General features: G+C 37.4%; 1 protein-coding gene across 6 annotated transcripts in view; it reads right to left on the bottom strand.

The window, feature by feature from the left end:
* Positions 1 to 6,612: 6,612 nt before the first annotated feature.
* NFXL1 (nuclear transcription factor, X-box binding like 1) overlaps positions 6,613 to 22,917 on the bottom strand; it is a 55,411-nt gene continuing 39,106 nt past the window's right edge. For all 6 annotated transcript variants that reach the window (XM_060091216.1, XM_060091225.1, XM_060091198.1 and 3 more), the window contains 5 exons: positions 20,570 to 20,639; positions 14,280 to 14,384; positions 11,003 to 11,089; positions 10,136 to 10,189; positions 6,613 to 7,653 (listed from right to left, as the gene is read on the bottom strand). In XM_060091216.1, the coding sequence (XP_059947199.1) occupies positions 7,480 to 7,653; positions 10,136 to 10,189; positions 11,003 to 11,089; positions 14,280 to 14,384; positions 20,570 to 20,639 (490 nt within the window). In that variant the 3' untranslated portion in view covers positions 6,613 to 7,479. The remainder of the gene's footprint in view (positions 7,654 to 10,135; positions 10,190 to 11,002; positions 11,090 to 14,279; positions 14,385 to 20,569; positions 20,640 to 22,917) is intronic.

The following is a 22,917-nucleotide window of genomic DNA, read 5'->3' as shown; positions in this document are numbered from 1 at the left end:
CTTATCTTTGATAAAGGAGGCAGGAATGTACAGTGGAGAAAGGACAGCCTCTTCAATAAGTGGTGCTGGGAAAACTGGACAGGGACATGTAAAAGTATGAGATTAGATCATTCCCTAACACCATACACAAAAATAAGCTCAAAATGGATTAAAGACTTAAATGTAAGGCCAGAAACTATCAAACTCTTAGAGGAAAACATAGGTAGAACACTCTATGACATAAATCACAGCAAGATCCTTTTGGACCCACCTCCTAGAGAAATGGAAATAAAAACAAAGATAAACACATGGGACCTAATGAAACTTCAAAGCTTTTGCACAGCAAAGGAAACCATAAACAAGACCAAAAGACAACCCTCAGAATGGGAGAAAATATTTGCAAATGAAGCAACTGACAAAGGATTAATCTCCAAAATTTATAAACAGCTCATGCAGCTCAATAGCAAAAAAACAAACAACCCAATCCAAAAATGGGCAGAAGACTTAAATAGGCATTTCTCCAAAGAAGATATACAGACTGCCAACAAACACATGAAAGAATGCTCAACATCATTAATCATTAGAGAAATGCAAATCAAAACTACAATGAGATATCATCTCACACCAGTCAGAATGGCCATCATCAAGAAATCTAGAAACAATAAATGCTGGAGAGGGTGTGGAGAAAAGGGAACACTCTTGCACTGCTGGTGGGAATGTGAATTGGTACAGCCACTATGGAGAACAGTATGGAGGTTCCTTAAAAAACTAAAAATAGAACTACCATATGATCCAGCAATCCCACTACTAGGCATATACCCTGAGAAAACCATAATTCAAAAAGAGACATGTACCAAAATGTTCATTGCAGCTCTATTCACAATAGCCCGGAGCTGGAAACAACCTAAGTGTCCATCATCGGATGAATGGATAAAGAAGATGTGGCACACATATACAATGGAATATTACTCAGCCATAAAAAGAAACGAAACTGAGCTATTTGTAATGAGGTGGATAGACCTAGAGTCTGTCATACAGAGTGAAGTAAGTCAGAAAGAGAAAGACAAATACCGTATGCTAACACATATATATGGAATATAAGAAAAAAAAATGTCATGAAGAACCTAGGGGTAAAACGGGAATAAAGACACAGACCTACTTGAGAATGGACTTGAGGATATGGGGAGGGGGAAGGGTAAGCTGTGACAAAGCGAAAGAGAGGCATGGACATATATACACTACCAAACGTAGGCTAGATAGATAGTGGGAAGCAGCCGCAGAGCACAGGGAGATCAGCTCGGTGCTTTGTGACTGCCTGGAGGGGAGGGATGGGGAGGGTGGGAGGGAGGGAGATGCATGAGGGAGGGGATGTGGGAACAGATGTATATGTATGACTGATTCACTTTGTTATAAAGCAGAAACTAATAAAAAAAATGGAAAAAAAAAATTTGCCACATTTGCTTTTCAACTTAAAGTGACAACCATCATCTAGTTTCTTACATTTCATTTTACAAAAAGAAACATTTATGGCCTTTTGAAATTTCTATTGTCCAGTATTTCAAACATATATCTAACTAATTAGATGGTTTAAAAGAAAAAACATAAACCTTAATGAGATTTATGGGAAAATTAACTTAAAGGTAGTGAGTATACTTCTGGAAAGGGTGATTTTACAGATTAAACTTTAGTCACATTTCATGTACAGACCAAGTTTAGTGCTTAATACTACAAATAATGGCAATTTGAGAAAAAGAAAGAGATATCTTAGAGAAGCAGCCAGCATCCCAGGAAAAGAGGAAAGCATGGCTAAAATAGATATGCTATCCCACGGCTTAACACTCATCTAGGATTTATTAGCTGCCAGATGAACAAAATTGAGTTCCTGCCCTCACAGAACTTCCTGGCATAATGAAAACATTAAACTGGGACTTCCCTGGTGGTCCAGTGGGTAAGACTCCTCGCTCCCAATGCAGGGGACCCGGGTTCAATCCCTAGTCAGGGAACTAGATCCCACATGCATGCCGTAACTAAGAAGTCCGCATGCCACAACAAAGACCCGGTGCAGACTAAATAAATAAATAATTTAAAGATAAATAAATACATTAAACAAACACAAATATGTAAACTATGGAAAAATACTTACAAGTACTATAGGACTATACTTCAGGGAGTCAGAATGTGATATTTTTAGCTGAGATCTAAAGATGCGAAGCCTTTAAAATAAAAAATATATATATTAAAGAACAGAGCAAGAAACAGGCAAATTGGACAATTACCTATTGCAGGGAAGGAGAGTTTACTTAAACTAAGAAGGGAAAACAACGTGCCCATATCTGAAGTAATATATTCCAGCACACTGAAACATTCTGTATATGATAAAAGTAGGCCGTGCAGACATTCTGTTTGCTGTATATAATATTTCTGGGTCATCAATCTCTTACTCTAATATACTAGTCACTGGGAGAAGTAATAAGAGCCAGCCCATAAAAAGTTTCAAAGGAATTTTATTTCTAGCACCCTCACACACCTAGTGCTAGTTCCCCCCAACCTCCAGGGCTGCCATTTGACAGCCCACATCCAGCCTAGTCTTCCTAGGGATAATACCCCCTCAATGACAATGACCACGTGAGCAAAAACTAAGGTGCCCCAGTTTACAATTTGTTTTTCTGACCTGTGAATCAATTCGTAAGAGAAGTTATGATGTTAAGTCACATTTATCCGTATTATTATAGCTAAGAATTTCTAAGTGCTATGTGCCAGGCACTTCACAAAGTGACATGTATATTTTTTGTTTTTAATTCTTGAAACAAACCTAGTTTCCTTTGATGTAAAATGAGAATAATAATAGCCCCGCTGCATAGGCTGTCATGGGGGTTAAGTAAATATAAAAAGTGCTTTAAAATAGTTGTAGACACATAATAATAGCTAACACTTACTGAACACTATTATTTCTCCTTCTTTCTATTTTACAGATGAGGAGGAAAGTACATCTTACAAAAGTTAAATAATTGCCCAAGATCTCACAACTAGAAAAGGGTAGAACCAGAATTGGAGCCCAAGCAATCTGGAACTAGACTGACCTCTTAAGCCCTACCTCCTGTAGTACAATTATTAAGACAGTAATGGAATATGCCCCAAAAGCTTATGGCCTAGAATGACACTGTGAATTCACTCATTCATCCATCAAATATTTATTGAGCACTGCAGTGGGTTGAATCGTGTCCCTCCCCAAAATTAATGTCCAACCGAAACTAAATATGTAACTTTCCTTATTTGGAAAGAGGGTCTTTGCCGGTGTAATTAGGCAAAATGAGATTATACTGGAGTAGGGTGGACCTTAACTATGGAGGGTGTTCTCCTAAGAGACAAAAAAGGACACATACAGACACGGAGAAGGCGGCCAAGTGGAAATGGAGGCAACACTGGAGTGACGTATCTACGAACCAAGAAACGCCAAGGATTGACGCCCAAAACCAGAAGCTAAGAGAGAGGCATGGAACGGTTTCCTTCTCTGAGTCTCCAAAAGGAACCAACCCTGCTGACACTATGATTTTGGACATCTGGCCTCCTGAACTGTGACAGAATAAATTTCTGTTGCTTCAAGCCACTTTCTTTGTGATAATTTGTCACAGTAGCCCAAGGAAACTAATACCAGCATCTGCTATGTGGCTCAGCATGGTTCCCCACTCTGGAGTTACAGCAGTTAAACAAAACTGCACCCCTGCCCTCATGGAGCTTTCCTTCTAGTGAAGGAGACAGATAATAAACAAATATAGAATACAGCGTTAGGTCCTATGTAGCGCTATGAGGAAAAAATATTGTATGAAGATAGAGAACACCAGATGAGTGTGGTTATTAGGGAATGTCTCCCTAGAGGCGTTTTAACTCGAATAAATCTGGATTGTGGAATTTTAGGCTGTATATGGGTAATTCTTCACAGCACCACTGAAATACATGCCCTTGAATTAACTGCAAATAAAACTTAGCAAGAGGGCTTCCATGGTGGCGCAGTGGTTGAGAGTCCGCCTGCCGATGCAGGGGACACGGGTTCGTGCCCCGATCCCGGAAGATCCCACATGCCGCGGAGCGGCTGGGCCCGTGAGCCATGGCCGCGGAGCCTGTGTGTCCGGAGCCTGTGCTCCGCAACGGGAGAGGCCACAGCAGTGAGAGGCCCGCGTACAGCAAAAAAAATAAAAATAAAACTTAGCAAGAACAGCAGATCAGCAAACAACAGACCTAAACTTGCTCAACAGACCAAGATTCTGAAACATGTGAAAAGGGTTTCCCAGAATGGACACACTTAAGAGTTTCTGGAAAGCAGAGGGGTTCCCAGCTCCACTCCTGCCAAATTCTCATCTCTTCTAGGACGTAGTAACCAGTACTCTGCTTTTCCCTCCTTCTATGAAGCTTGCTAACCTCAGAGGTAAACCCTAAGGTCTAAGGCTTAGACAGTGGTCTAATCACTGTCACTGAATAAAGAGGCAGCTTCCACAGACCAAAGAGATACAGCTACCTTACATCAGCTCTAGCTCTAGAGCTCAGACTTCTGTCTCACTTCCCAGTACCCAGGGATGGACAAACCTAGCCGCCGGAGGAGTCCCCTGGGTCATCTGAAATAACACAAAGAGCCCAAATTTTTTATAGGTCATCTATAAACACTAACACAAATACTTATCTCTTTTTAAAAATTTTAACATTCATAGCCATGAAGTTCAAGCATCAGACTTCTTTGCAAAAAGCAAACACTTCAATGTTTTGCTTCAGTAAAGTTCCTTTGGCAATTTCAGCAAAGATTACACCAATTTATTTGAAATTATTTGATTTTAATTTAGACTTGAATAGTGAAATTAATTGAAATACAAGCACTTAGGTGTTGGTCAATCCCTAAAAGTGTTTAAACCGAAAAATACTAAAAGATTTCAATATATATATTCCACAAATTTCAAACAGTAAGCTAATAAACTTTTATAATGACACAGTAAATAGGAAAATAAGGCCATCACATTCACATTTTTGTCTATGTCATTGTGAGTGGCTATTTGGTAACTCTTCCATTCCTTCTCTAATTGGCTTAGATTGAAGCAAAAAGGTCAACATGTACCGCTTTATTTCCCTCAGAACAAATTAACGTTAAGTATTTAAACAAAATTTCATTTCATTTTGACCTTAAAGAAATTATTTATTTCCTCCCCACTCCACTCATTGTGCAGCAGTTTCCGCAGCGTCCTCAGGCCACTCCTTCAGGGCAGTGGGGAACCGAGGGAACTGCAGGCCCGAATCACTGAGTCGAAGCACCACCAGCACCTCCACCCTGGGCTGCCTCCTGCTCATCTCCCTCCCTGCTTTTACCCTTGATTCCTTAGAGTCTTCTCTCCACACAGCAGCCAGAAGACAGTTATCTTAAAAGAACAATGACCAACAACTCTTGCCCACATAAAACCTTCCAGTGCTGCCCACTGCAACTAGAAATAAACCCCAATTCCACAGCATGGTCTATCAAGCACACTGTGAACTGGCCCTGGGTGCTCTCTCCCCGTCACTCACTCAGCTCCAGCCACACCAGCCCTTCTGTCTGTTCCTCAGATCTGCCAAGCATCTCCCAACTTAGTGACTTTGTACTCGCTGATTTCTCTCCCTCACAGACTCTTCCCTCAGATCTTCAAATATCCCCATCTCAGAGGGACTTTCCCAATCTAAACTAGCCAGTGCCTTTTCACCCCCCTCCTTCATCACTTTCTGTAACATTTCTCTCATTTTTAACACCACTTATCATACACGAGATCACGTTCATTTTATTGTGTATCTATTTCCTGCCCCCTCCCTTCCACTCCTTAGCAGGTCCCTGAAAGGATCACCATTATCTCCAGTACCTAGAAGGTTCCTGGCACACAGTAAAGGCATATGTTGATTGAATAAATGAATGAACAGTTGGGCAACTTTGGGTTAATTAACTAAGCTCTGAGCTACTAGTCAAGCAAATAAAAAACAGCAAACTGCTTCATTTATCATTCACTCAGTCTCCCTCTTCCCCTCACTAGATTCTTCCCCACAAATCAGAAAGAAAACTTAGCAAGAACACAAGCCCAACAAAGAGGCATGAACTAGGCTTCAGGTTTGTTTATTAGGCCAAGATTTTGAAATACATGAAAAGAGCTTACCACATGGACACCTAACATTCATTTTAGAGTACAGTAAGGTAATGACTTGAGTGTAACAGCTCTAGTTTAGAGCTTCTGAAACACCAACCCAGTAAATCTAACACTGGGAAAGGTAAAAAAGAATTCTAAAATTAAAACAAAAATAGCATAAAGAGGAATGACTGCCCTTCCACTTTAGATACCAGCTAACACTTGATTAAGGAACATAACATTAAAGAAATTGAGTTAAAGAAAGCAACATTTTAAAATCCTTCTTTGTACTTTTACCACTTCTACCACTTTTTAGTACCTATCAATTACTATGTTTTACATCAAGCATTAGAGTTTTATACCTTGATAAAATTATAGGTTCCTGAATATTTTAAATAGTAAATATTCTAGATTAAAAATTTGGTATGAAAAATTTTAATGAAAACATTAATTATACAAAAATTAAATAGCAAAACCATTTAAAATGACTTACAATTCAAACAGATTTGGCTTACTGATATTTCTCTATCAGCTTGTTTTCATAAGAACTTACTATTTCCAGCTGAAAAAAATCTACTTATACGATTGTGGTAAGAAGAAATGAGAATAAAGTACATAAAGCTCCTAAGCCTGTGCTCAGCATATATTGCTCATATATATTAGTTTTTCTTTTATTATTACTTTTTATTATTACTTTGAAAAAACACATACAAGTTTTACAAAACATGTCAACTTCAGTTAAAAGTTTCTTATACAAGACATAGCCACATGTGAGGAATCTAGCCTGGCATTTTTTGAAAACAATTATATTTTCCTCTGAGTGACATACTACCTAAAATTTTACTTCAATAACTGATAAAAATTCCTCACTAATAAACCAATTTCTGAAGTCTAATTATATAGCTTCATGTTATAATTTGAGGTCTTTTAGAGGATATATATATTTTAAAAAGTACAAAGTTACACGATCAGGAAAAGTACCTTTTAATAAGTAACCAAAACATTGTGAAATATTCCTCTTACTACACATACGGCTCAGTTTCATCTTAATTTTGCCAAAAAAAAAGATGGCTCTAAATAGTAAATGAAACAGTTATGTTAATACAAGGAAGCACAATGAACAACTAACATGTTACCCTGCCACTGGCTATGCCTTATGAAATATTTTACAATTTCAGTCATGCTTTTACTATTGCCACTTCTAGTATGCTAATTAAGATGAAGCTTAACATTCTGTCCTAACAACCGCTGGAAGAGAATAGAGAGATGAATGTGAATATATATCATGTTCTACAACATTCACTTTCTAATATTCCAAATTTAACAACTTATCGAAATCTAATCTGAGGTATATTAAGAGATCAAACATTTTTTAATCCACACCATGGGCTATGTACCATGCAAACACTAAAACCACAACTGCACACACTGGAAAGAGATAATATTTATATTTTTGCCACAGCGTTAGCTCAACTGCCACTTCATCTCTCTTCCTGTTCTTCTTCCGACGACCCTTCAGTCTGTTTTCAAAAGCCTCCAGTTCAGCCTAAATCAAAACAGTATCATTTTTATTAAATTCAATACACAAATTGATTTAAAATTTTCCACTTAGATAAAAATAAATTTGGGAAATGTTTTAATAGTAATGGTATATAATAAACATATTGATTTGATTTTTTTAAAAAAATCTCTCCAATACTGATTGTATTCAACAAATTCAGAACTTAGCTAAGCAGAAAGGGAGCTAGGCAGTAGTGAAAGAGATGATTTCAGATTGAAGGCCTGCCTTTGATACTAAATACAGAAACATCTGATTTAAAAGATAGACATTAGTTTTATACATCAACACCATTAACCTATAATTAATGGGGCTCTATAATATAGAGCTTCTAGTAAGTACTAACAGATGACCCATTAGAATAAAGATACCTATAATTCTAGTTCTATACAATGCTGGTAATAAACATTACTGGCTTGTATGGAAGAAATTCAAGTGAGTGAAGAGAAAAAAGCTGCTGGAAATTGATTCCTCTCTGTCAAATACATTCCAAAACACAGAGTAAAAATTCTTCAGGGGAAAAATGCTTCATGCTTTAAATCAAAATGACTCTTTTAGAAAGTAGAATTATATAAAAAACTCATTCTAGAAAAGGATAACTAGATGACACTCATTATAAAGTATAGATTTTCAGTCTACTGTTAAGAACTTACTTATTAAACTTTAATGCATGATAATATAACACGATACACTACAGTCATTGTTATTAACTAAAACTGGATACTTATTAACTAAAATATATATGAAATATTCATGCAAGCTTCTGTAAATGTGTATTTAAAAGGAAACAGAAATTTCAGTTAACATATCCATGATTTTGCTCATAAACCACACGGAAGAAGACCTAACATATACTTAATACAAAGTGGCATTCTTCAAAGAACCAAAATGTCAGAATATTCTCAAGTAGTTGTTGATATACAGCAAAAGGTCAAAATATATTAAAAGCAGTCAAACTTGAGAACTACTGACACAGTAAAATAACTAATGCTTTAATGATGACTCACAGTCATCAAGCATGGTTTAAATTATTTTCTATACACTGTTTAAAAGGTGAGTAAATAGAGAATATGTTTAAGATTTCTACCCACAACTGTTTATGAAAAGGGGAGGAAGGGACACCCTAAACTATTCTTAATAATTTAATCTCCCAGGGTTTTAGTCGATCCATATTTTACTGTATTAGCTCTGATAACTTATTTTTTGGTACTAGGCAAACCAACTTTATAGAACCATAAAACACCAGAGGTCATTTTTTTTTTTTTTTTTTTTTTTGCGGTACGCGGGCCTCTCACTGCTGCGGCCTCTCCCGTTGCGGAGCACAGGCTCCGGACGCGCAGGCCCAGCGGCCATGGCCCACGGGCCCAGCCACTCCGTGGCATGCGGGATCCTCCCGGACCGGGGCACGAACCCGCGTCCCCCGCATCAGCAGGCGGACTCCCAACCACTGTGCCACCAGGGAAGCCCCACCAGAGGTCATTTTATCCCACCCTTGCTACCTGAGTTGTTTTTAATGCCCTCTCTCAAGTCATGCAAATTTCAATTTCTTCATTCATAAAGGCGACAGTTTGCATACAATATGCACTGCTTGATAAGTATAAAGCATCTCAAAATGCAAACTGACAAAAAATTACATGTCACTATTACAAAGTTAAGACACTCTTTGGAGTGTATGATCAATAAATACAGTATTTGAGCAAACGGGATATCAGGAATGTACTTGTTATCTAGGTAATAACAAAGAACAGATAAAAATCCTGCATTCAAGAAACTAATGGGGGGCTTCCCTGGTGGCACAGTGGTCGAGAGTCTGCCTGCCAATGCAGGGGACATGGGTTCGTGCCCTGGTCTGGGAAGATCCCACATGCCGCGGAGCGGCTGGGCCTGTGAGCCATGGCCGCTGAGCCTGCGCGTCCGGAGCCTGTGCTCCGCAACGGGAGAGGCCGCAACAGTGAGAGGCCCGCATACCACATTAAAAAAAAAAAAAAAAAAAAAAAAGAATCTAATGGGTAAGTAAGGGGATATATTATTAAAACAAATGTATTGGTTAGTAAACAGCACTTATTTGTCACAGATAACCTACAACTCAGTAAAACAGAACTCAAATAATTTTAGATGAGCGAAGACATGCACTGCAGAGGATGACTTAAATTGGATGCTGCCATGCCCTGACCCTCACCCCTCAACCAAAAGAGGAGTTATCTCTTGCGAATGGGCGAAACTGGCAAGGAAGTAAATTGGGAATACACCAAATATCTGTGAACACACAAGGTCCCATGCTTCTTCAGAGGTTCAGTATACCTGGACTGAAGTAAGTGAATAGCTAATTTTTGTTTTACAGGAACTGTATTTTCAGTCCAGAACTGAGCTCACCAGATCCTAATTTGTATGTTTCCACATATCTTGTATTTGCATAAAAACTAACAATGATGCAAAGAGACAGAAGTTTGGGTATTTTTTGTTTAGTTACCTGTTGTCTTCGTTTTTCCTCTTCAAGAGCAGCTTTGGCTTCTGCTTCTTTCATCTGTTTATAGACATTTAAAACTAAATTAACATTGTAATCATCAAATTTTATATAGAATTTTAACATCTTTCCTCCCAGGCTCCACTAACCCATAACAACTTCTGGGAGCTTTAAATTGAAAATTATTTAAAGAAACGTAAATGTTATATACCGAGAAGTGTTACCAAGGTACTATCTAACAGATAGGGAGTAAGGGGAGGTAGGTTCTTATACCTTATATAAACATTTCAGCTTAACAACTATAAGAGATATTAGATCACAATTCAAACAGTTACAACACTGTAAACTGAAATACTTTTAAAACTGGACTTTTTCTCTTAAGTTACCATACTAAGACTCTAAAATAAATTATTGAATACCACTCTTTGCCTAGAGTTGAAATTGACCATTTTCCTAAAATGCCCTCTCTGGAAGGGAATCCTTAGTTTCAAACAAAACCAAGAGCCTACTCCTTGATTGGGTTGATGGACAGAAACAGTGATGCTAGAAGTAACCCAAACAGCAAAGAATCCCAAAACCTTATTTTTCTATTATTTTAACATAATTTTCAGGAGGCTTACACTAACATTAAGATGAATAACTATGTTCCAGAGCACATACACTAACTGGTACAGAGGATGGAAAAATCTAGTACACACCAGACCATAAAAAGCACACCTGAGGGTTCAAAATAGGCCAACAAACTAGGCTTTTATCACAAAAACAAAAAAGGATGAGATTTCGAGTTGTTCATAATAAGCACATAAATTAATGCACAAAATAAGTAGGGAAAGGTCGCTAACACATTAAAAATGACATTTAACCTGACATTACCTCAGATGCTTTCCGCTTCATTTCCTTGCATGTTATGTCACATTCTATGGAAATCTGATTTTCACGTACTTTGTTGCACTGCAATTCCTACAAATAAAGTTTTTAAAAATTTGATTTTAAAAGATTTTCCCTCAAAGTTGTAACTGTATGCCATAAAAAAGCAAAATTTCTCTAGCAGCTTAAGATTATGCATAGTATTTAAGACATGTTAATACTTAATAATGATATGATTGCATGCATTAAATGTCTTAGTTCAAACAGTGATTATTCTCTACTCTTAGCTGCAAAAAAAGTGAATACCATAAAATTAAAACCATCCATTTAATAATCATTTACTAAACACCACTACCAACTTAGCTTCAATTTCATTTTTATTCTTCATTTTTATCTTTTCTTGTTATTCTTCTAAAGCTTCCAGGGAGGTACTAGAGTACTAGAGTAGTGCCATCCAACACAGCTTTCTGAAATGATGGAAATGTTCTAAACGTGCACTACTCACAAGGGTAGCACTTACCACACGTGGTGCCTGAGCACTCAAAGCATGGCTGCTGAAATCGAGGAACTGAATGTCATATATTATTTAATGCTGATTCATTAAAATTCTAATTTAAATAGCCATATGCGGCTGGTGGCTACCAACTCAGTGTAGTTCTAGAGTTTTCTGGAGAGCTAAAAATTTTTCTCTCAACCATTTTATTTTTTTTGCTTTAAGTGTACCTATCTGTACCAGTTGCTCCTTTCCCACCACACCCTCAGACACTAGTTTTTTAGTTCAAATCTACCAGAGTTAGGAAATGAGATCATCAAATCCTGAGCAAAGTACATATACTTTAATGAAGCACTTTGTAGCACAGAATTTTGGCTGAGGTTGGTGATAAACACAGCCTTGTCATCCAAGGACAGTCCAGACAAAGGAAAAATAACACGAACAAACATTAGAGACAAAAATAAATACTGCATGTTTGTGGACATGAAGTCTATCAGCCTGGAAGAAGGATCATCATATATTTTCTCATTCAAAAGGTACTTATAGAGTACCTGTTACATGAAAAGCACTGTATTAGGGACAGGGGATACAACAAGGAAAAAATTAATATGGTAAATGCTAAACTAATAATAATAATAGCTGCTACTATTTATTAAATATAGCATTCATTGTACTAAATGCTATATAAGCATTATCTCTTTCATTCCTTTCAATAAGCCTATGTATAAACTATTTTACAGATGAGGAAACAAGGTTACACATGTCCCTGGAATCACAAAGCTCTTAGTCATGAACCCAGCACAAAGTACAAAGAAAGCCAAGAGGAAGGAGCACCTAAGTCTTCCCAAAGGAGGAAGAGGAAGGAAAACCTTCCTAAACAAAGAAATGTTTGCCCTGAGTATTAACAGGATTCTAGTAAGCAGAGCAGTAAAGGAAAAAAACAAATATATGGCCACAGATTAAAGGGGAAATAGCAGATGTGTTAGGGCACTTAAGTAATGGATTCACAGAGATGACTGCCAGGGGATGAGACTGGACAAGCAGGCAAAGGTAATATCACAGATCCCCCTTTATGCGAAGTCTCTATATATGTACACCTTCCTTATAAAGTGCATATTTTTTCCCAAGTGATGAAGTACCATGACGAACTTAGATTGGAAGTATTACAATTAGAGGCAAGGAAATCTGTTATGAAGCTGTTTTCAAAGTCCAAGAATAATCTGCTGTCAGAGTTCTAATGGATGGCAAACTGCACTCAGACAGTAAGATGAGATTTCAGAGAAAACTTGAGAGACATTTCAGACTAAAAGTGATTTGACTGAGTACTGATTTTCATATAAAGGTGGTCCATTTAAATATCTAACACTTAAGGATCCAACTCCAGAAAAGCTCAGGCCTATAAATTTAAATTCAGAAGTTACCTGAATCCAGGAAATTATATAGTAGGAGCTATAAAAGTAAATGAAAAGCAAAGGTCCTCAATAAAAGCAAAACATTTTCAATAAATATTTGCTGAATGGATGAATAAATGAGTGAATTGAAAGAGAAAGGAGAGTAGCTTTAGGGAACAACCATAAGAATATGAAGGCAAAAAAGGCGTTACAACTATAACTGAGAAAGGGAAAATCAGAAGTCAAGAAAGAAGAAATCTTCAAAGGAGTCAACAGTGTCAACAGGAAAGTCAAGGAAAAGAACTGACCTTTAAGAGTTCAGTGAGATTCTTCAATCCTAAGTTTTGCTAAATGGTATGTAGTTTGCTTCCACTGAGCTTTCCAATCATTAGCTTTTGCCCTTTTACTCCCTCATTACCAGTATTTTATCTTAAAATTAACTCTCTCCAAATTTGAATGTTATTGTATAATTTTATAAGGTTACTTGTGTGTGAGGTCTTTTTAAGGCAACATGTTCACAACATAATACTGATGGTAAAAAAATGTCGTAAAAGGCTTCCCTGGTGGCGCAGTGGCTGAGAGTCCGCCTGCCGATGCAGGGGACACGGGTTCGTGCCCCGGTCCGGGAGTATCCCACGTGCCGCGGGGCGGCTGGGCCCGTGGGCCATGGCCGCTGGGTCTGCGCGTCCGGAGCCTGTGCTCCGCAACGGGAGGGGCCACAACAGTGAGAGGCCCGCGTACCACCAAAAAAAAAAAAAAAAAAAAATCATAAATAAGAGCAACAAAGGTTAATTTCAGACCATTTCTTAAATCATGAAACTTACTTTATTATTCACATTGTGCATCTTGTGCAAAGACCTCAAATCTAGAAAACACTGATTCTATCCAAAAAAGGGCACTGAACTCAGTTCCAATATAAAATAATCCTCTTTTACTATTAAATTGCAGAAAACTAAATTGCCAAACAAAGCTGATTTTTTGTGTGTGTGTGTGGTACGCGGGCCTCTCACTGTTGTGGCCTCTCCCATTGCAGAGCACAGGCTCCGGACACGCAGGCTCAGCGGCCATGGCTCATGGGCCCAGCCGCTCTGTGGCATGTGGGATCCTCCCGGACCGGGGAATGAACCTGTGTCCCCTGCATCGGCAGGCGGACTCTCAACCACTGTGCCACCTAGGAAGCCCCAAAGCTGATTTTTAAAATAAGCATTTGCAGAAATAGATATGCCAATAATAAAAAGATTCTAAGAAATAAGACCTTAAAATTAAGTCAAAAAAAATAAAGTCAAAGAACTACCAAAATACAGACTCCCCCTCCCTGCCAAAAAAAACCCCCCTACAAAACAACAAAACCAACAAAAATGTACACAGAAAAGAATTTTCAATAACTTAAAATATTTACCTTTTTAATTCTTTTACAAGGACATCTAAGTTTCACCTTTTGGTTGCAATTAAAGGGACATTCACCAGGATGGCACATTTCTTTGCATCTATGACCACAAGGAAGCTAAAATAAAACCAAAATAAAACACTTATATATTTATATTTTAGTCATACTCTACCTCCCCTTTCCCCAGCAACTATTTTAAGAAAAAGTCCATTACAATAGGGTCAATAAATCCTGGATAATTGGCTGATTTTTCAACATTTTTCTTTTGGATATAAATTACCTTAATTCCCAGAAATGCTCAATATTCTCCCTGGTTCCACTCTAACAGTACATCTTACATCACTCTTAAGGCTAGTTAGAGCCATGTGACTAAGTTCTGGCCAATGGAATGTAAGCATAAGTGCTTTTGTGCCTTAAAGCTTCTCAAGAGTACACATCCATGTTCTTCCCTCCCAATGTGCTGGAAATGAGGATATCTAGAGCAACAGTGGGGCCCATGACTCAAAGAGAGAAGAGCTGCCCTGCTAACTTGGGTCCCTGGATCTATACGTGGAGCACTGTGACACATCCACCTTCCCTTGTACTGTTATGTGAGAAAGAAAGAAAATTTCCCTGTCCTTAAGCCACTGTATTGTGAAACAACTACTTAGCCATTTATTCTAAAAGGCTTGCAACTATGTACTAAAACATACTAAACAGACAGCCAAACCAATTCAGTAACTGCCAGGATGTCTATGTGCTCCTTGACTTTAATAATTTACTATATCCTCTGATCCCAGTCAAGCTTTCAGATGAAAGGGTTCTCTCCTTCTTTCTATTCAAATCTTATGCAAAATTCGACACACAGCTTAAATCATCATAAAAGCATGATATGAGTTTGCCTACATTTGAACAATAACAGTAATAACACAAGAAATCTATTTCTAAACTGTTGTGACATTGCTTGTATTATCTTGAACTTAAAAAAAAAATTTTAAGCACTTCATAGATTTCTGTCTCTCTAACCAGAGTGTAAATAAAAGATACCCATTGGTTAGTGGTTAAATTCCAAAATCAGACTGCCTGGAACTGAACCCCAGACTCTCTGTTGACTAGGTAAGGGTCCCTGGGTAAGCCACCTGACTTTTCTGTGCTTCACATGTAAAACTGGGAAAAGTAATGGAACTTTATAAAGCTGTTGTGAGGATTAAATGTGCTTAATATATTTAGCTATCATAATAAAGGTTATTGTTGTAAGTTAGTTAAGGGCAATGGCCTTATATTTCTTTGTGTCTCTCATATTCATTAACAAAGATATTTCAAAGTAGTGGACACCTCAATTAACATCTGAATCCTGAATTCTAATCTTTATGATTCACCAGATTGATCCTTCAAACTACTGACTCTACCACCTACTTTAAGAAATTCAGAATCCTTTCCCATCATCTTTAGTCTCTCTCTAGTATGCAACTAGGTTTCTTTTTCTTTAATTTTTAGCTGAGACATTCATACCAAAACTAAATTTGGATCACTCACACTGCATTTTCACTAATCCTAGCATAGTGCAGTGCTGCTAGAATGAGCATTCCTGGGCCACTTCAGTTTTGCTTTTCTCTGCATCTAATACTAGGCTCTCAATACTGCTTAACATGCTCAGTATTTATTCACTATCAAATACCTGCCTCAGAGTGGCTGCTTCAAGTATCCTTCACTTCACTCTCACCTTCATTCCTGCCAGTGCCTCTAGCTTGACTTCATAAACAAGACAAACATTTGGCATTAGCTCACCATCTATCCTTTTTCCCCCTCAAAATATGTCTCTACTACCTCTTGTTCCTTCCTTAATCTGGGAGGTAATTACATCAGTCATCTTCTCTAAAACTAACTAACTACTTTAACTTCCAATCAGTGATTCTGAAGTGGAAAGTGAATAGGGAAGCATATCAGAATCAGTAAGTGAAAATCTTTCTGAAATTAAATAGAATCGTGGCTACAGTGTGGTCTCTTACTGATCAGTGTTCTATCTCTTCAATGTGCTGGGACTTACGAAAGGTTAAGAACCATCAGTCTAGATGTTCTATCTTTCTTCCTCCTAAAAGACCTCATGCTCACTCTTCACAATTTCACCAACATCTTGAAAGTATCTCTTTTCTCTGGCTGGGTCTTCTGCCTTCAAAATGTATCTCTTTTCTCTAAATCCTTCACTTGATCCTGTCATCCCATTTGACAATTATTCCATGAATCTCCTTGCCTTCCACGTCCAATGCTGGTAGAAGCTGAAGACATAAATTGGGATGGCTGCCAGATTCACCACAATTCCCCCAGGAGCCATGGCCACAGCTAAGCTACCCATCCCTGTTCCCTGCTTGTTGCTGCCTGTGTTAAGGGAGCCCCTGGACCCCAGGTGGGCCAGATTCTCTCTACTGACCACGTGAAAACTTGAAAGGGAGAGGTGCTGGCTTGAACACAGTCATCTCGCTACAGAGACCCCTGAGCTCTTGCTGCCAAGCCCCTTGGGACTGCCTAGATACTGCCCTTCCCAAAATTTGGCTGTACAGCATTTCCTTCAGAATCTGTGAACTGTCCCCCAATATCCTCCAAATAGATCTTGTTTTTGCAATAAGTTAGCCAAACTTATTCTGTAGATTGCAAGGAGGAGAACTGAAACTCATACAGAAGTGTACTGTGCTCATGTCCAATATATGTCCCACAGGCAAAGTAATGCCCTTAGTCCTGAAAAGGTATTCAAACTCATGAGTAATCATGGAAATGTAAACTAAAATCATGAGATGCCATAAGATTGGCAAAAATTTTAAAATTTTGACAATACCAACTATTGCTAAGGATATGAAACAAAAGGAGCTAGAAAATCCTGATGGTAAACTGGAAAATGTACTGGTTACATATAATTATTTTGGAAATCAGTATGACTTTAAGTTGAAATTACACATTCCCTATGACCAACCAACTGCACTACAAAGAGAAATCTATACACATAATACCAGAACGTACAAACAAGAACATTCATAGCAGTATAACAACTCTACCTATCTACCTACAGTAAAATAAATAAACTACAGTATATTCACTATGGAGTAAATGGACTACAGCCACACGTAATAAAAATGACAAGCACAATGTAGAGCAAACAAAGCAAGTCACAGAAGTTCATACTTTTGAACTTTAAATATAAAATTAGGCAAACAGTCAATATTGCCTCCAGATATACACATAGTAAAAACTTTAATTTACAGTAAAAATTATAAATTAAAGCAAGGAAATAATTATTATAAAAGGCAAATGGTGGTAACATAGAATAGAGAGTGGGAACTACACTAAGAAAGGAACTTTGGTAGACTTCTGAGATGTAGCAACGCTAAATTTTTTGACCTAGGTGGAGTTACATGGTGTTCACTTTTTAACCATTTGTTAAACTGTACATATATGTGTTATGTACTGTTGAGTATGTAATAATTTCATTATTAAAAAAATTAAATCACATGACCATTTCCCTGTTAGATGTGCAAGTATGTATTATCTCAAAAGCCAGGTTATATTTTGAAAGAGCAGAAAAGTAGTCCCAAAGAAAGTTGATTAGAATGTATAATATATAGTGACTGTATCTTCATTATAGATTTCACAAAAAAAAAACAGAGGTTTTTCTAAAACATTCAACCTTGATATTCATTTAAAGATGAGATATCCTACCCCTTCCACTCATAGTGAGATGGTTTTCTTCTACTCTACTCAGCCCTTAATATCATTCTGCTAGCAGTCTGGTTAAGTCATACCAAATGGCTTACCAATAAGTAACACGGTCTAGTTCAAAATGTTTCATTTTAATCCCAATAATTTAAAAATTTAAAAAGCTCTCTTTAAAAATAATTAAGGAAAGCTTGAAAATCAATATTATTTGTGGATAAATACCCATTCCATAATCACCATAGCCAGCACATCTATAGCACTTACCATACACTAAGACCTTTACATGTTATTAACTCACTTAATATTCAGCACTCTAAACTGAGTATTACTATTGCCCCCATTTTACACATGAACAATCTGAGATACGGAGACATTAAACAATTTGCCCAAGTGAAAAATAGAAAAGCTTGCATAGGAATGATAAAACCAAATTCAGAAATAATTTTTAAAAGTAGAATTGTATATGTGGGGCACAATTTAAATAAAGGTGCAGTTCTTAATATCTTTATATTTCCTTTTAGTTTAATTCAAACCTAATTGAACAGTCCAATAGTCACATAGAGTGTATATCAAAGAAGTAGTGGAGCTGGAAGGACATGCCTATGCCATTCCCACAGTTCACACTTACACTCACACTCAATATACATTTACCAACTACCTAATATGTACAACCAGGGAACCAGAGACTGGATATAAAGACAAACATGACATAGTTCCTGCCCACAAGAAATCTACAGTATGGAAAGGGGAGGAGAAAGCAAACAGGAATTTATCAATGGATCAGAATTTGTCATAATCCCATACCGTAACTCCGAGTCTAAGATATCTATGGCAGATTCAAAAAGACATAGTTCTTGGTTGATCCAGTGTATGACTTGATACCATAGCATACTGGTTCTCAAAGTGTGGTGCCAGACCAATAGTATCACCCTTATATAAGAGCATATTAGAAATGCAAATTCCTGGGCCTCCACTCCAGGCCCACAAAATCAGAAACTCTGGGGTGGGGCCCATTAAGCTATTTTAACAAGCGCTTGAAGTGATTCTGACGCACACTAGAGTTTGAAAACCACTGCTGTAGTCTTATCAATGTCAAGAGAACATAAACTAGAATGAGTTCTATTAACCACAGTAATACTCACCTGTCCACCCCTAGACTGTTCTAAACCATAACAGCCATTTGGATTGTTCCCAACCTAAGAATACATTTTTCAAGAAAGCCCAAGGAGACACTAGCAATACCAGGGGCTCCAGAATGGCCTAGATCCCAAAAATGATGAGCATGAGAAAACATTTTTTAAATAAATAGTGCCCACTCATCTCCAGTCCCACTAAATGGCGTAACAGGATCACAAACGAATCATAGCCAAGGCAATGCTAAATTGTAAATTAGCAATCCCTGAATTCAATTTTATTTCTAACTGCAACCTCATACTGTGTCAGATTAAAAATAAAACATTCTCAACTACTTATTGCCTGGAATTTTAATCTGGACAGAAGAAAATTTATTTTAACAAGGGAAAACTTAGAATTTGAAGAATTCAGAAAATTAAACTTGAAATATCCCATGCCTCTAGTTTCACTCATATAACAAAGACAGGATTATTAAAATAATCATTTATTGCTTGAAATGTCTCCCTTTTTGTAATCTTACATAACTTTAAAAATTGCAGGTTCAATTTCCAAGTTGTTAAACAGTATTCCATAAAAAGTGTCCAAAGTTTTAGTTAAAAGGAAATACTGTAAACAAAAAGGCATATCATGAATTGACTTCTCTTTTTATTTAATCAAAGAGACAAAACTGTATTTAAGACTTTGTTGTCATCTCTTCCGATTCTAAACAGGATGAGAAACACTTAGATAAGTATATAAAGACAAAGAATTAAAATAAAAGAGGTGCTATTAGTACATCTATAAGTCAAAAGAATTCCTTTATAAATGTCCACCCAAATCAAATAGCCGTCACTTCCCTACACCCGACAACAGCAAAAAAGGAACAGCCTAACTGTTAAATTGGCCAAGGAGAGATAGACTACTTTAGTTTCTCAAATCATTGCTGGGATAAATCACCAACCAGTGAGTTTTTACCTTTTTACTCTGAACAATTTTTCTGAACCACTTTCGATAAATTAGTTTAAATACAATGCATATACAAGCACAAGAATCTCTAAAAGCAAAACTTTATATATGAATGCTTTATATTAATTAATTCAAGATAATAATGAGCTTTAAAGTTTATATACACACACACACACACACACACGATCTGTTTTTTCTACTGTGGATTTACTGTCCAATTGCCCATGAGACACACGGTTCTTGATCTACTTATATTTTAAGGTGGGTAAACATTAGGTCAATATTTATTGTATAAAGTACATAAGCTATCTTTAAAACTGCTTAAAAAAATCTTCAGTCATTCCTGGTCCTAATATCCCCAAATTTCATATAGAGATGTGCTTCTACCCTAACCATACGTTTCTACAGACATCAATCACATTTCCCTTTCTGTACCCACATTTCTAGGGGCCCAGAAAAGACCTGGAATAGGATGACCAAACAATAAAAGAGAAACAATGCCTAAGAAATACAGTGTAAAAGTTTCTATTAAATCTTACCTCTTTAGGACACTGATTTTTGCAACAACTAAGGAGGTTCTTTTCATTTACATCAGCTGTGGTTATTTTTCTAAAAAGATGAGAGGAAGTTTTGATGACATTCAAACAAAAGTCCATTTTATAGTATGGTTTTTCTAAAAAATAACTCAATTTCAAACATATCCATAAAATTATCTTATTTACTTCATTTTTTAAAGAAATATTTTAATTGCATCTCATCTGTAACATCCTCAAATTACTTAACTGGTTTTTTTTTTTTCTTTTGCGGTACGCGGGCCTCTCACTGTTGTGGCCTCTCCCGTTGCGGAGCACAGGCTCCGGACGCGCAGGCTCAGCGGCCATGGCTCACGGGCCCAGCCGCTCGGCGGCATGTGGGATCTTCCCTGACCGGGGCACGAACCCGCATCCCCTGCATCGGCAGGCGGACTCTCAACCACTGTGCCACCAGGGAAGCCCCTACTTAACTGTTTTGATAATTCAACCTTCTAGCCCTGTATCTTCCACCATCAAGTCAAATGCCAAAAATGGCATCTGCTGCAAAAAGGAAGTACAAAACACACACAAAATATCATCTACGCCTGGCCTTTCTTTAACAGTTCCTGCTAGTTATCTCTCCCTGTACATCAATCATTATTCATAATTATAATTCTTCGTAAAGCTTCTACATAAAAGATTTAAAACTAATGGTTCAATATGTTACTTAAAAATTGACTGAGGGCTTCCCTGGTGGCGCAGTGGTTAAGAATCTGCCTGCCAATGCAGGGGACACAGGTTCGAGCCCTGGTCCGGGAAGATCCCACATGCCGCAGAGCAACTAAGCCTGTGCGCCACAACTACTGAGCCTGCGCTCTAGAGCCTGCGAGCCACAACTACTGAGCCCACGTGCCACAACTACTGAAGCTCCCACGCCTAGAGCCTGTGCTCCGCATCAAGAGAAGGCTGTGCACTGCAACGAAGAGTAGCCCCTGCTCGCCATAACTAGAGAAAGCCCGCATGCAGCAACAAAGACCCAACTCAGCCATAAATAAATAAATAAATAAATAAATAAATAAATAAATTTATCAAAAAAAAAATTGACCGAGAGAAAATGCTCACTCAGATTCACTTCTAAAGAACAGGGAAAAAAATGTTACTTCAAATTGAGGAGTTTAGGTTATTCAGTGGGAAGTGCAGTAAGCTTATTAGAATAACTTTTTTCAGTTGATTTTGGATTAAGCTATCTACTAATGTTAGAAATTGATTAAGATCATTTTAGATCTGTGCTTTTATATCTGTTTTCAGTGCGTAATTCAGAAAAAGTCACAAACACCAATGAATGAAACTACTTCCTAACAGGCAGCTCAACAGTAGACACTGCATGAGTCAGTAAACAGTGACAATCTAAAAATCCCCATCACCTGTGTCTCACTTTACTCTTCTCCATTACCTTCCTTCTCCTTTCCTTTATTCTTTCTTTTCCTGTTCCCTTCACTAGACGTAACTGCCAAAATATACCATAAGTTTAACCTCACTAATGTCAAAACTATTAAGTATTTGTATCAAATAAGCTATAAATGTACTCTAAGATACCACATGCAATTTTCCCGGCAAAGTTGCACGTAATAATAACAAAGTTTTTACTCTGGCTCTATTAAAGTTGTATATTTTCATTCTTACAGCTAAGGTGCTCACCTCTTAAGAGCTAATATCACTTTGTTCCTGTTACTCTATCATTAGGAACAAGCTTTTCAAGGCCTGCATCTTTTATATCTAATTTCTACAGAAGAAATTACATGAAGCAGAAAAGGACCAAAAGGAAAAGATGACTTATGAAATTATTCACTGAACTGAAAGTAAATGAAATTATCAGAACAAATACTGAGACTGAAGAATTCTATATAAAAACATATACTTTAAACGTGCATTGAAGAAACAGAAGAAGCAACTCTGGATAGCTATGGTAATGGAAACCACCTCAATCCAAATATATCCACACATTTCCCCCCAAAATCATTCAGTTCATTAATAACAAACAAAATCACTCAAATCCCATGACCTCAGCAAAGCCAGAAGACAGAAATTTCTACAAACTTCAAATTACCTGTAAGTAGAAAAATAAACACCAATTCCTAGCAGAGCTATTTCTCATGCTCCCATATAGCAAGTCTTTTCAGAGAGCTTGGTACAGTTCTGGAAAAACTGAGCAGAAAAGAGAAGAGGGGCACTGAGCTAACATCACACCAGAAAGACAAAGTCCACCATAAATGCAAAAATACTGAAAACGTCTTGGTGGATCAGAGCACCAACTAAAGAGAAGAGACTTTAAAAACTGCGCAAGAATCAAGGAGCCAATGTTGGAAAGGCAACAC

This window comes from Mesoplodon densirostris, chromosome 1 (assembly GCF_025265405.1).
Source record: "Mesoplodon densirostris isolate mMesDen1 chromosome 1, mMesDen1 primary haplotype, whole genome shotgun sequence".
NCBI lineage: Eukaryota > Metazoa > Chordata > Mammalia > Artiodactyla > Ziphiidae > Mesoplodon > Mesoplodon densirostris.
Note: the sequence above shows the minus strand (reverse complement) of the source record. Positions and strands in the feature narration are given on the sequence as shown.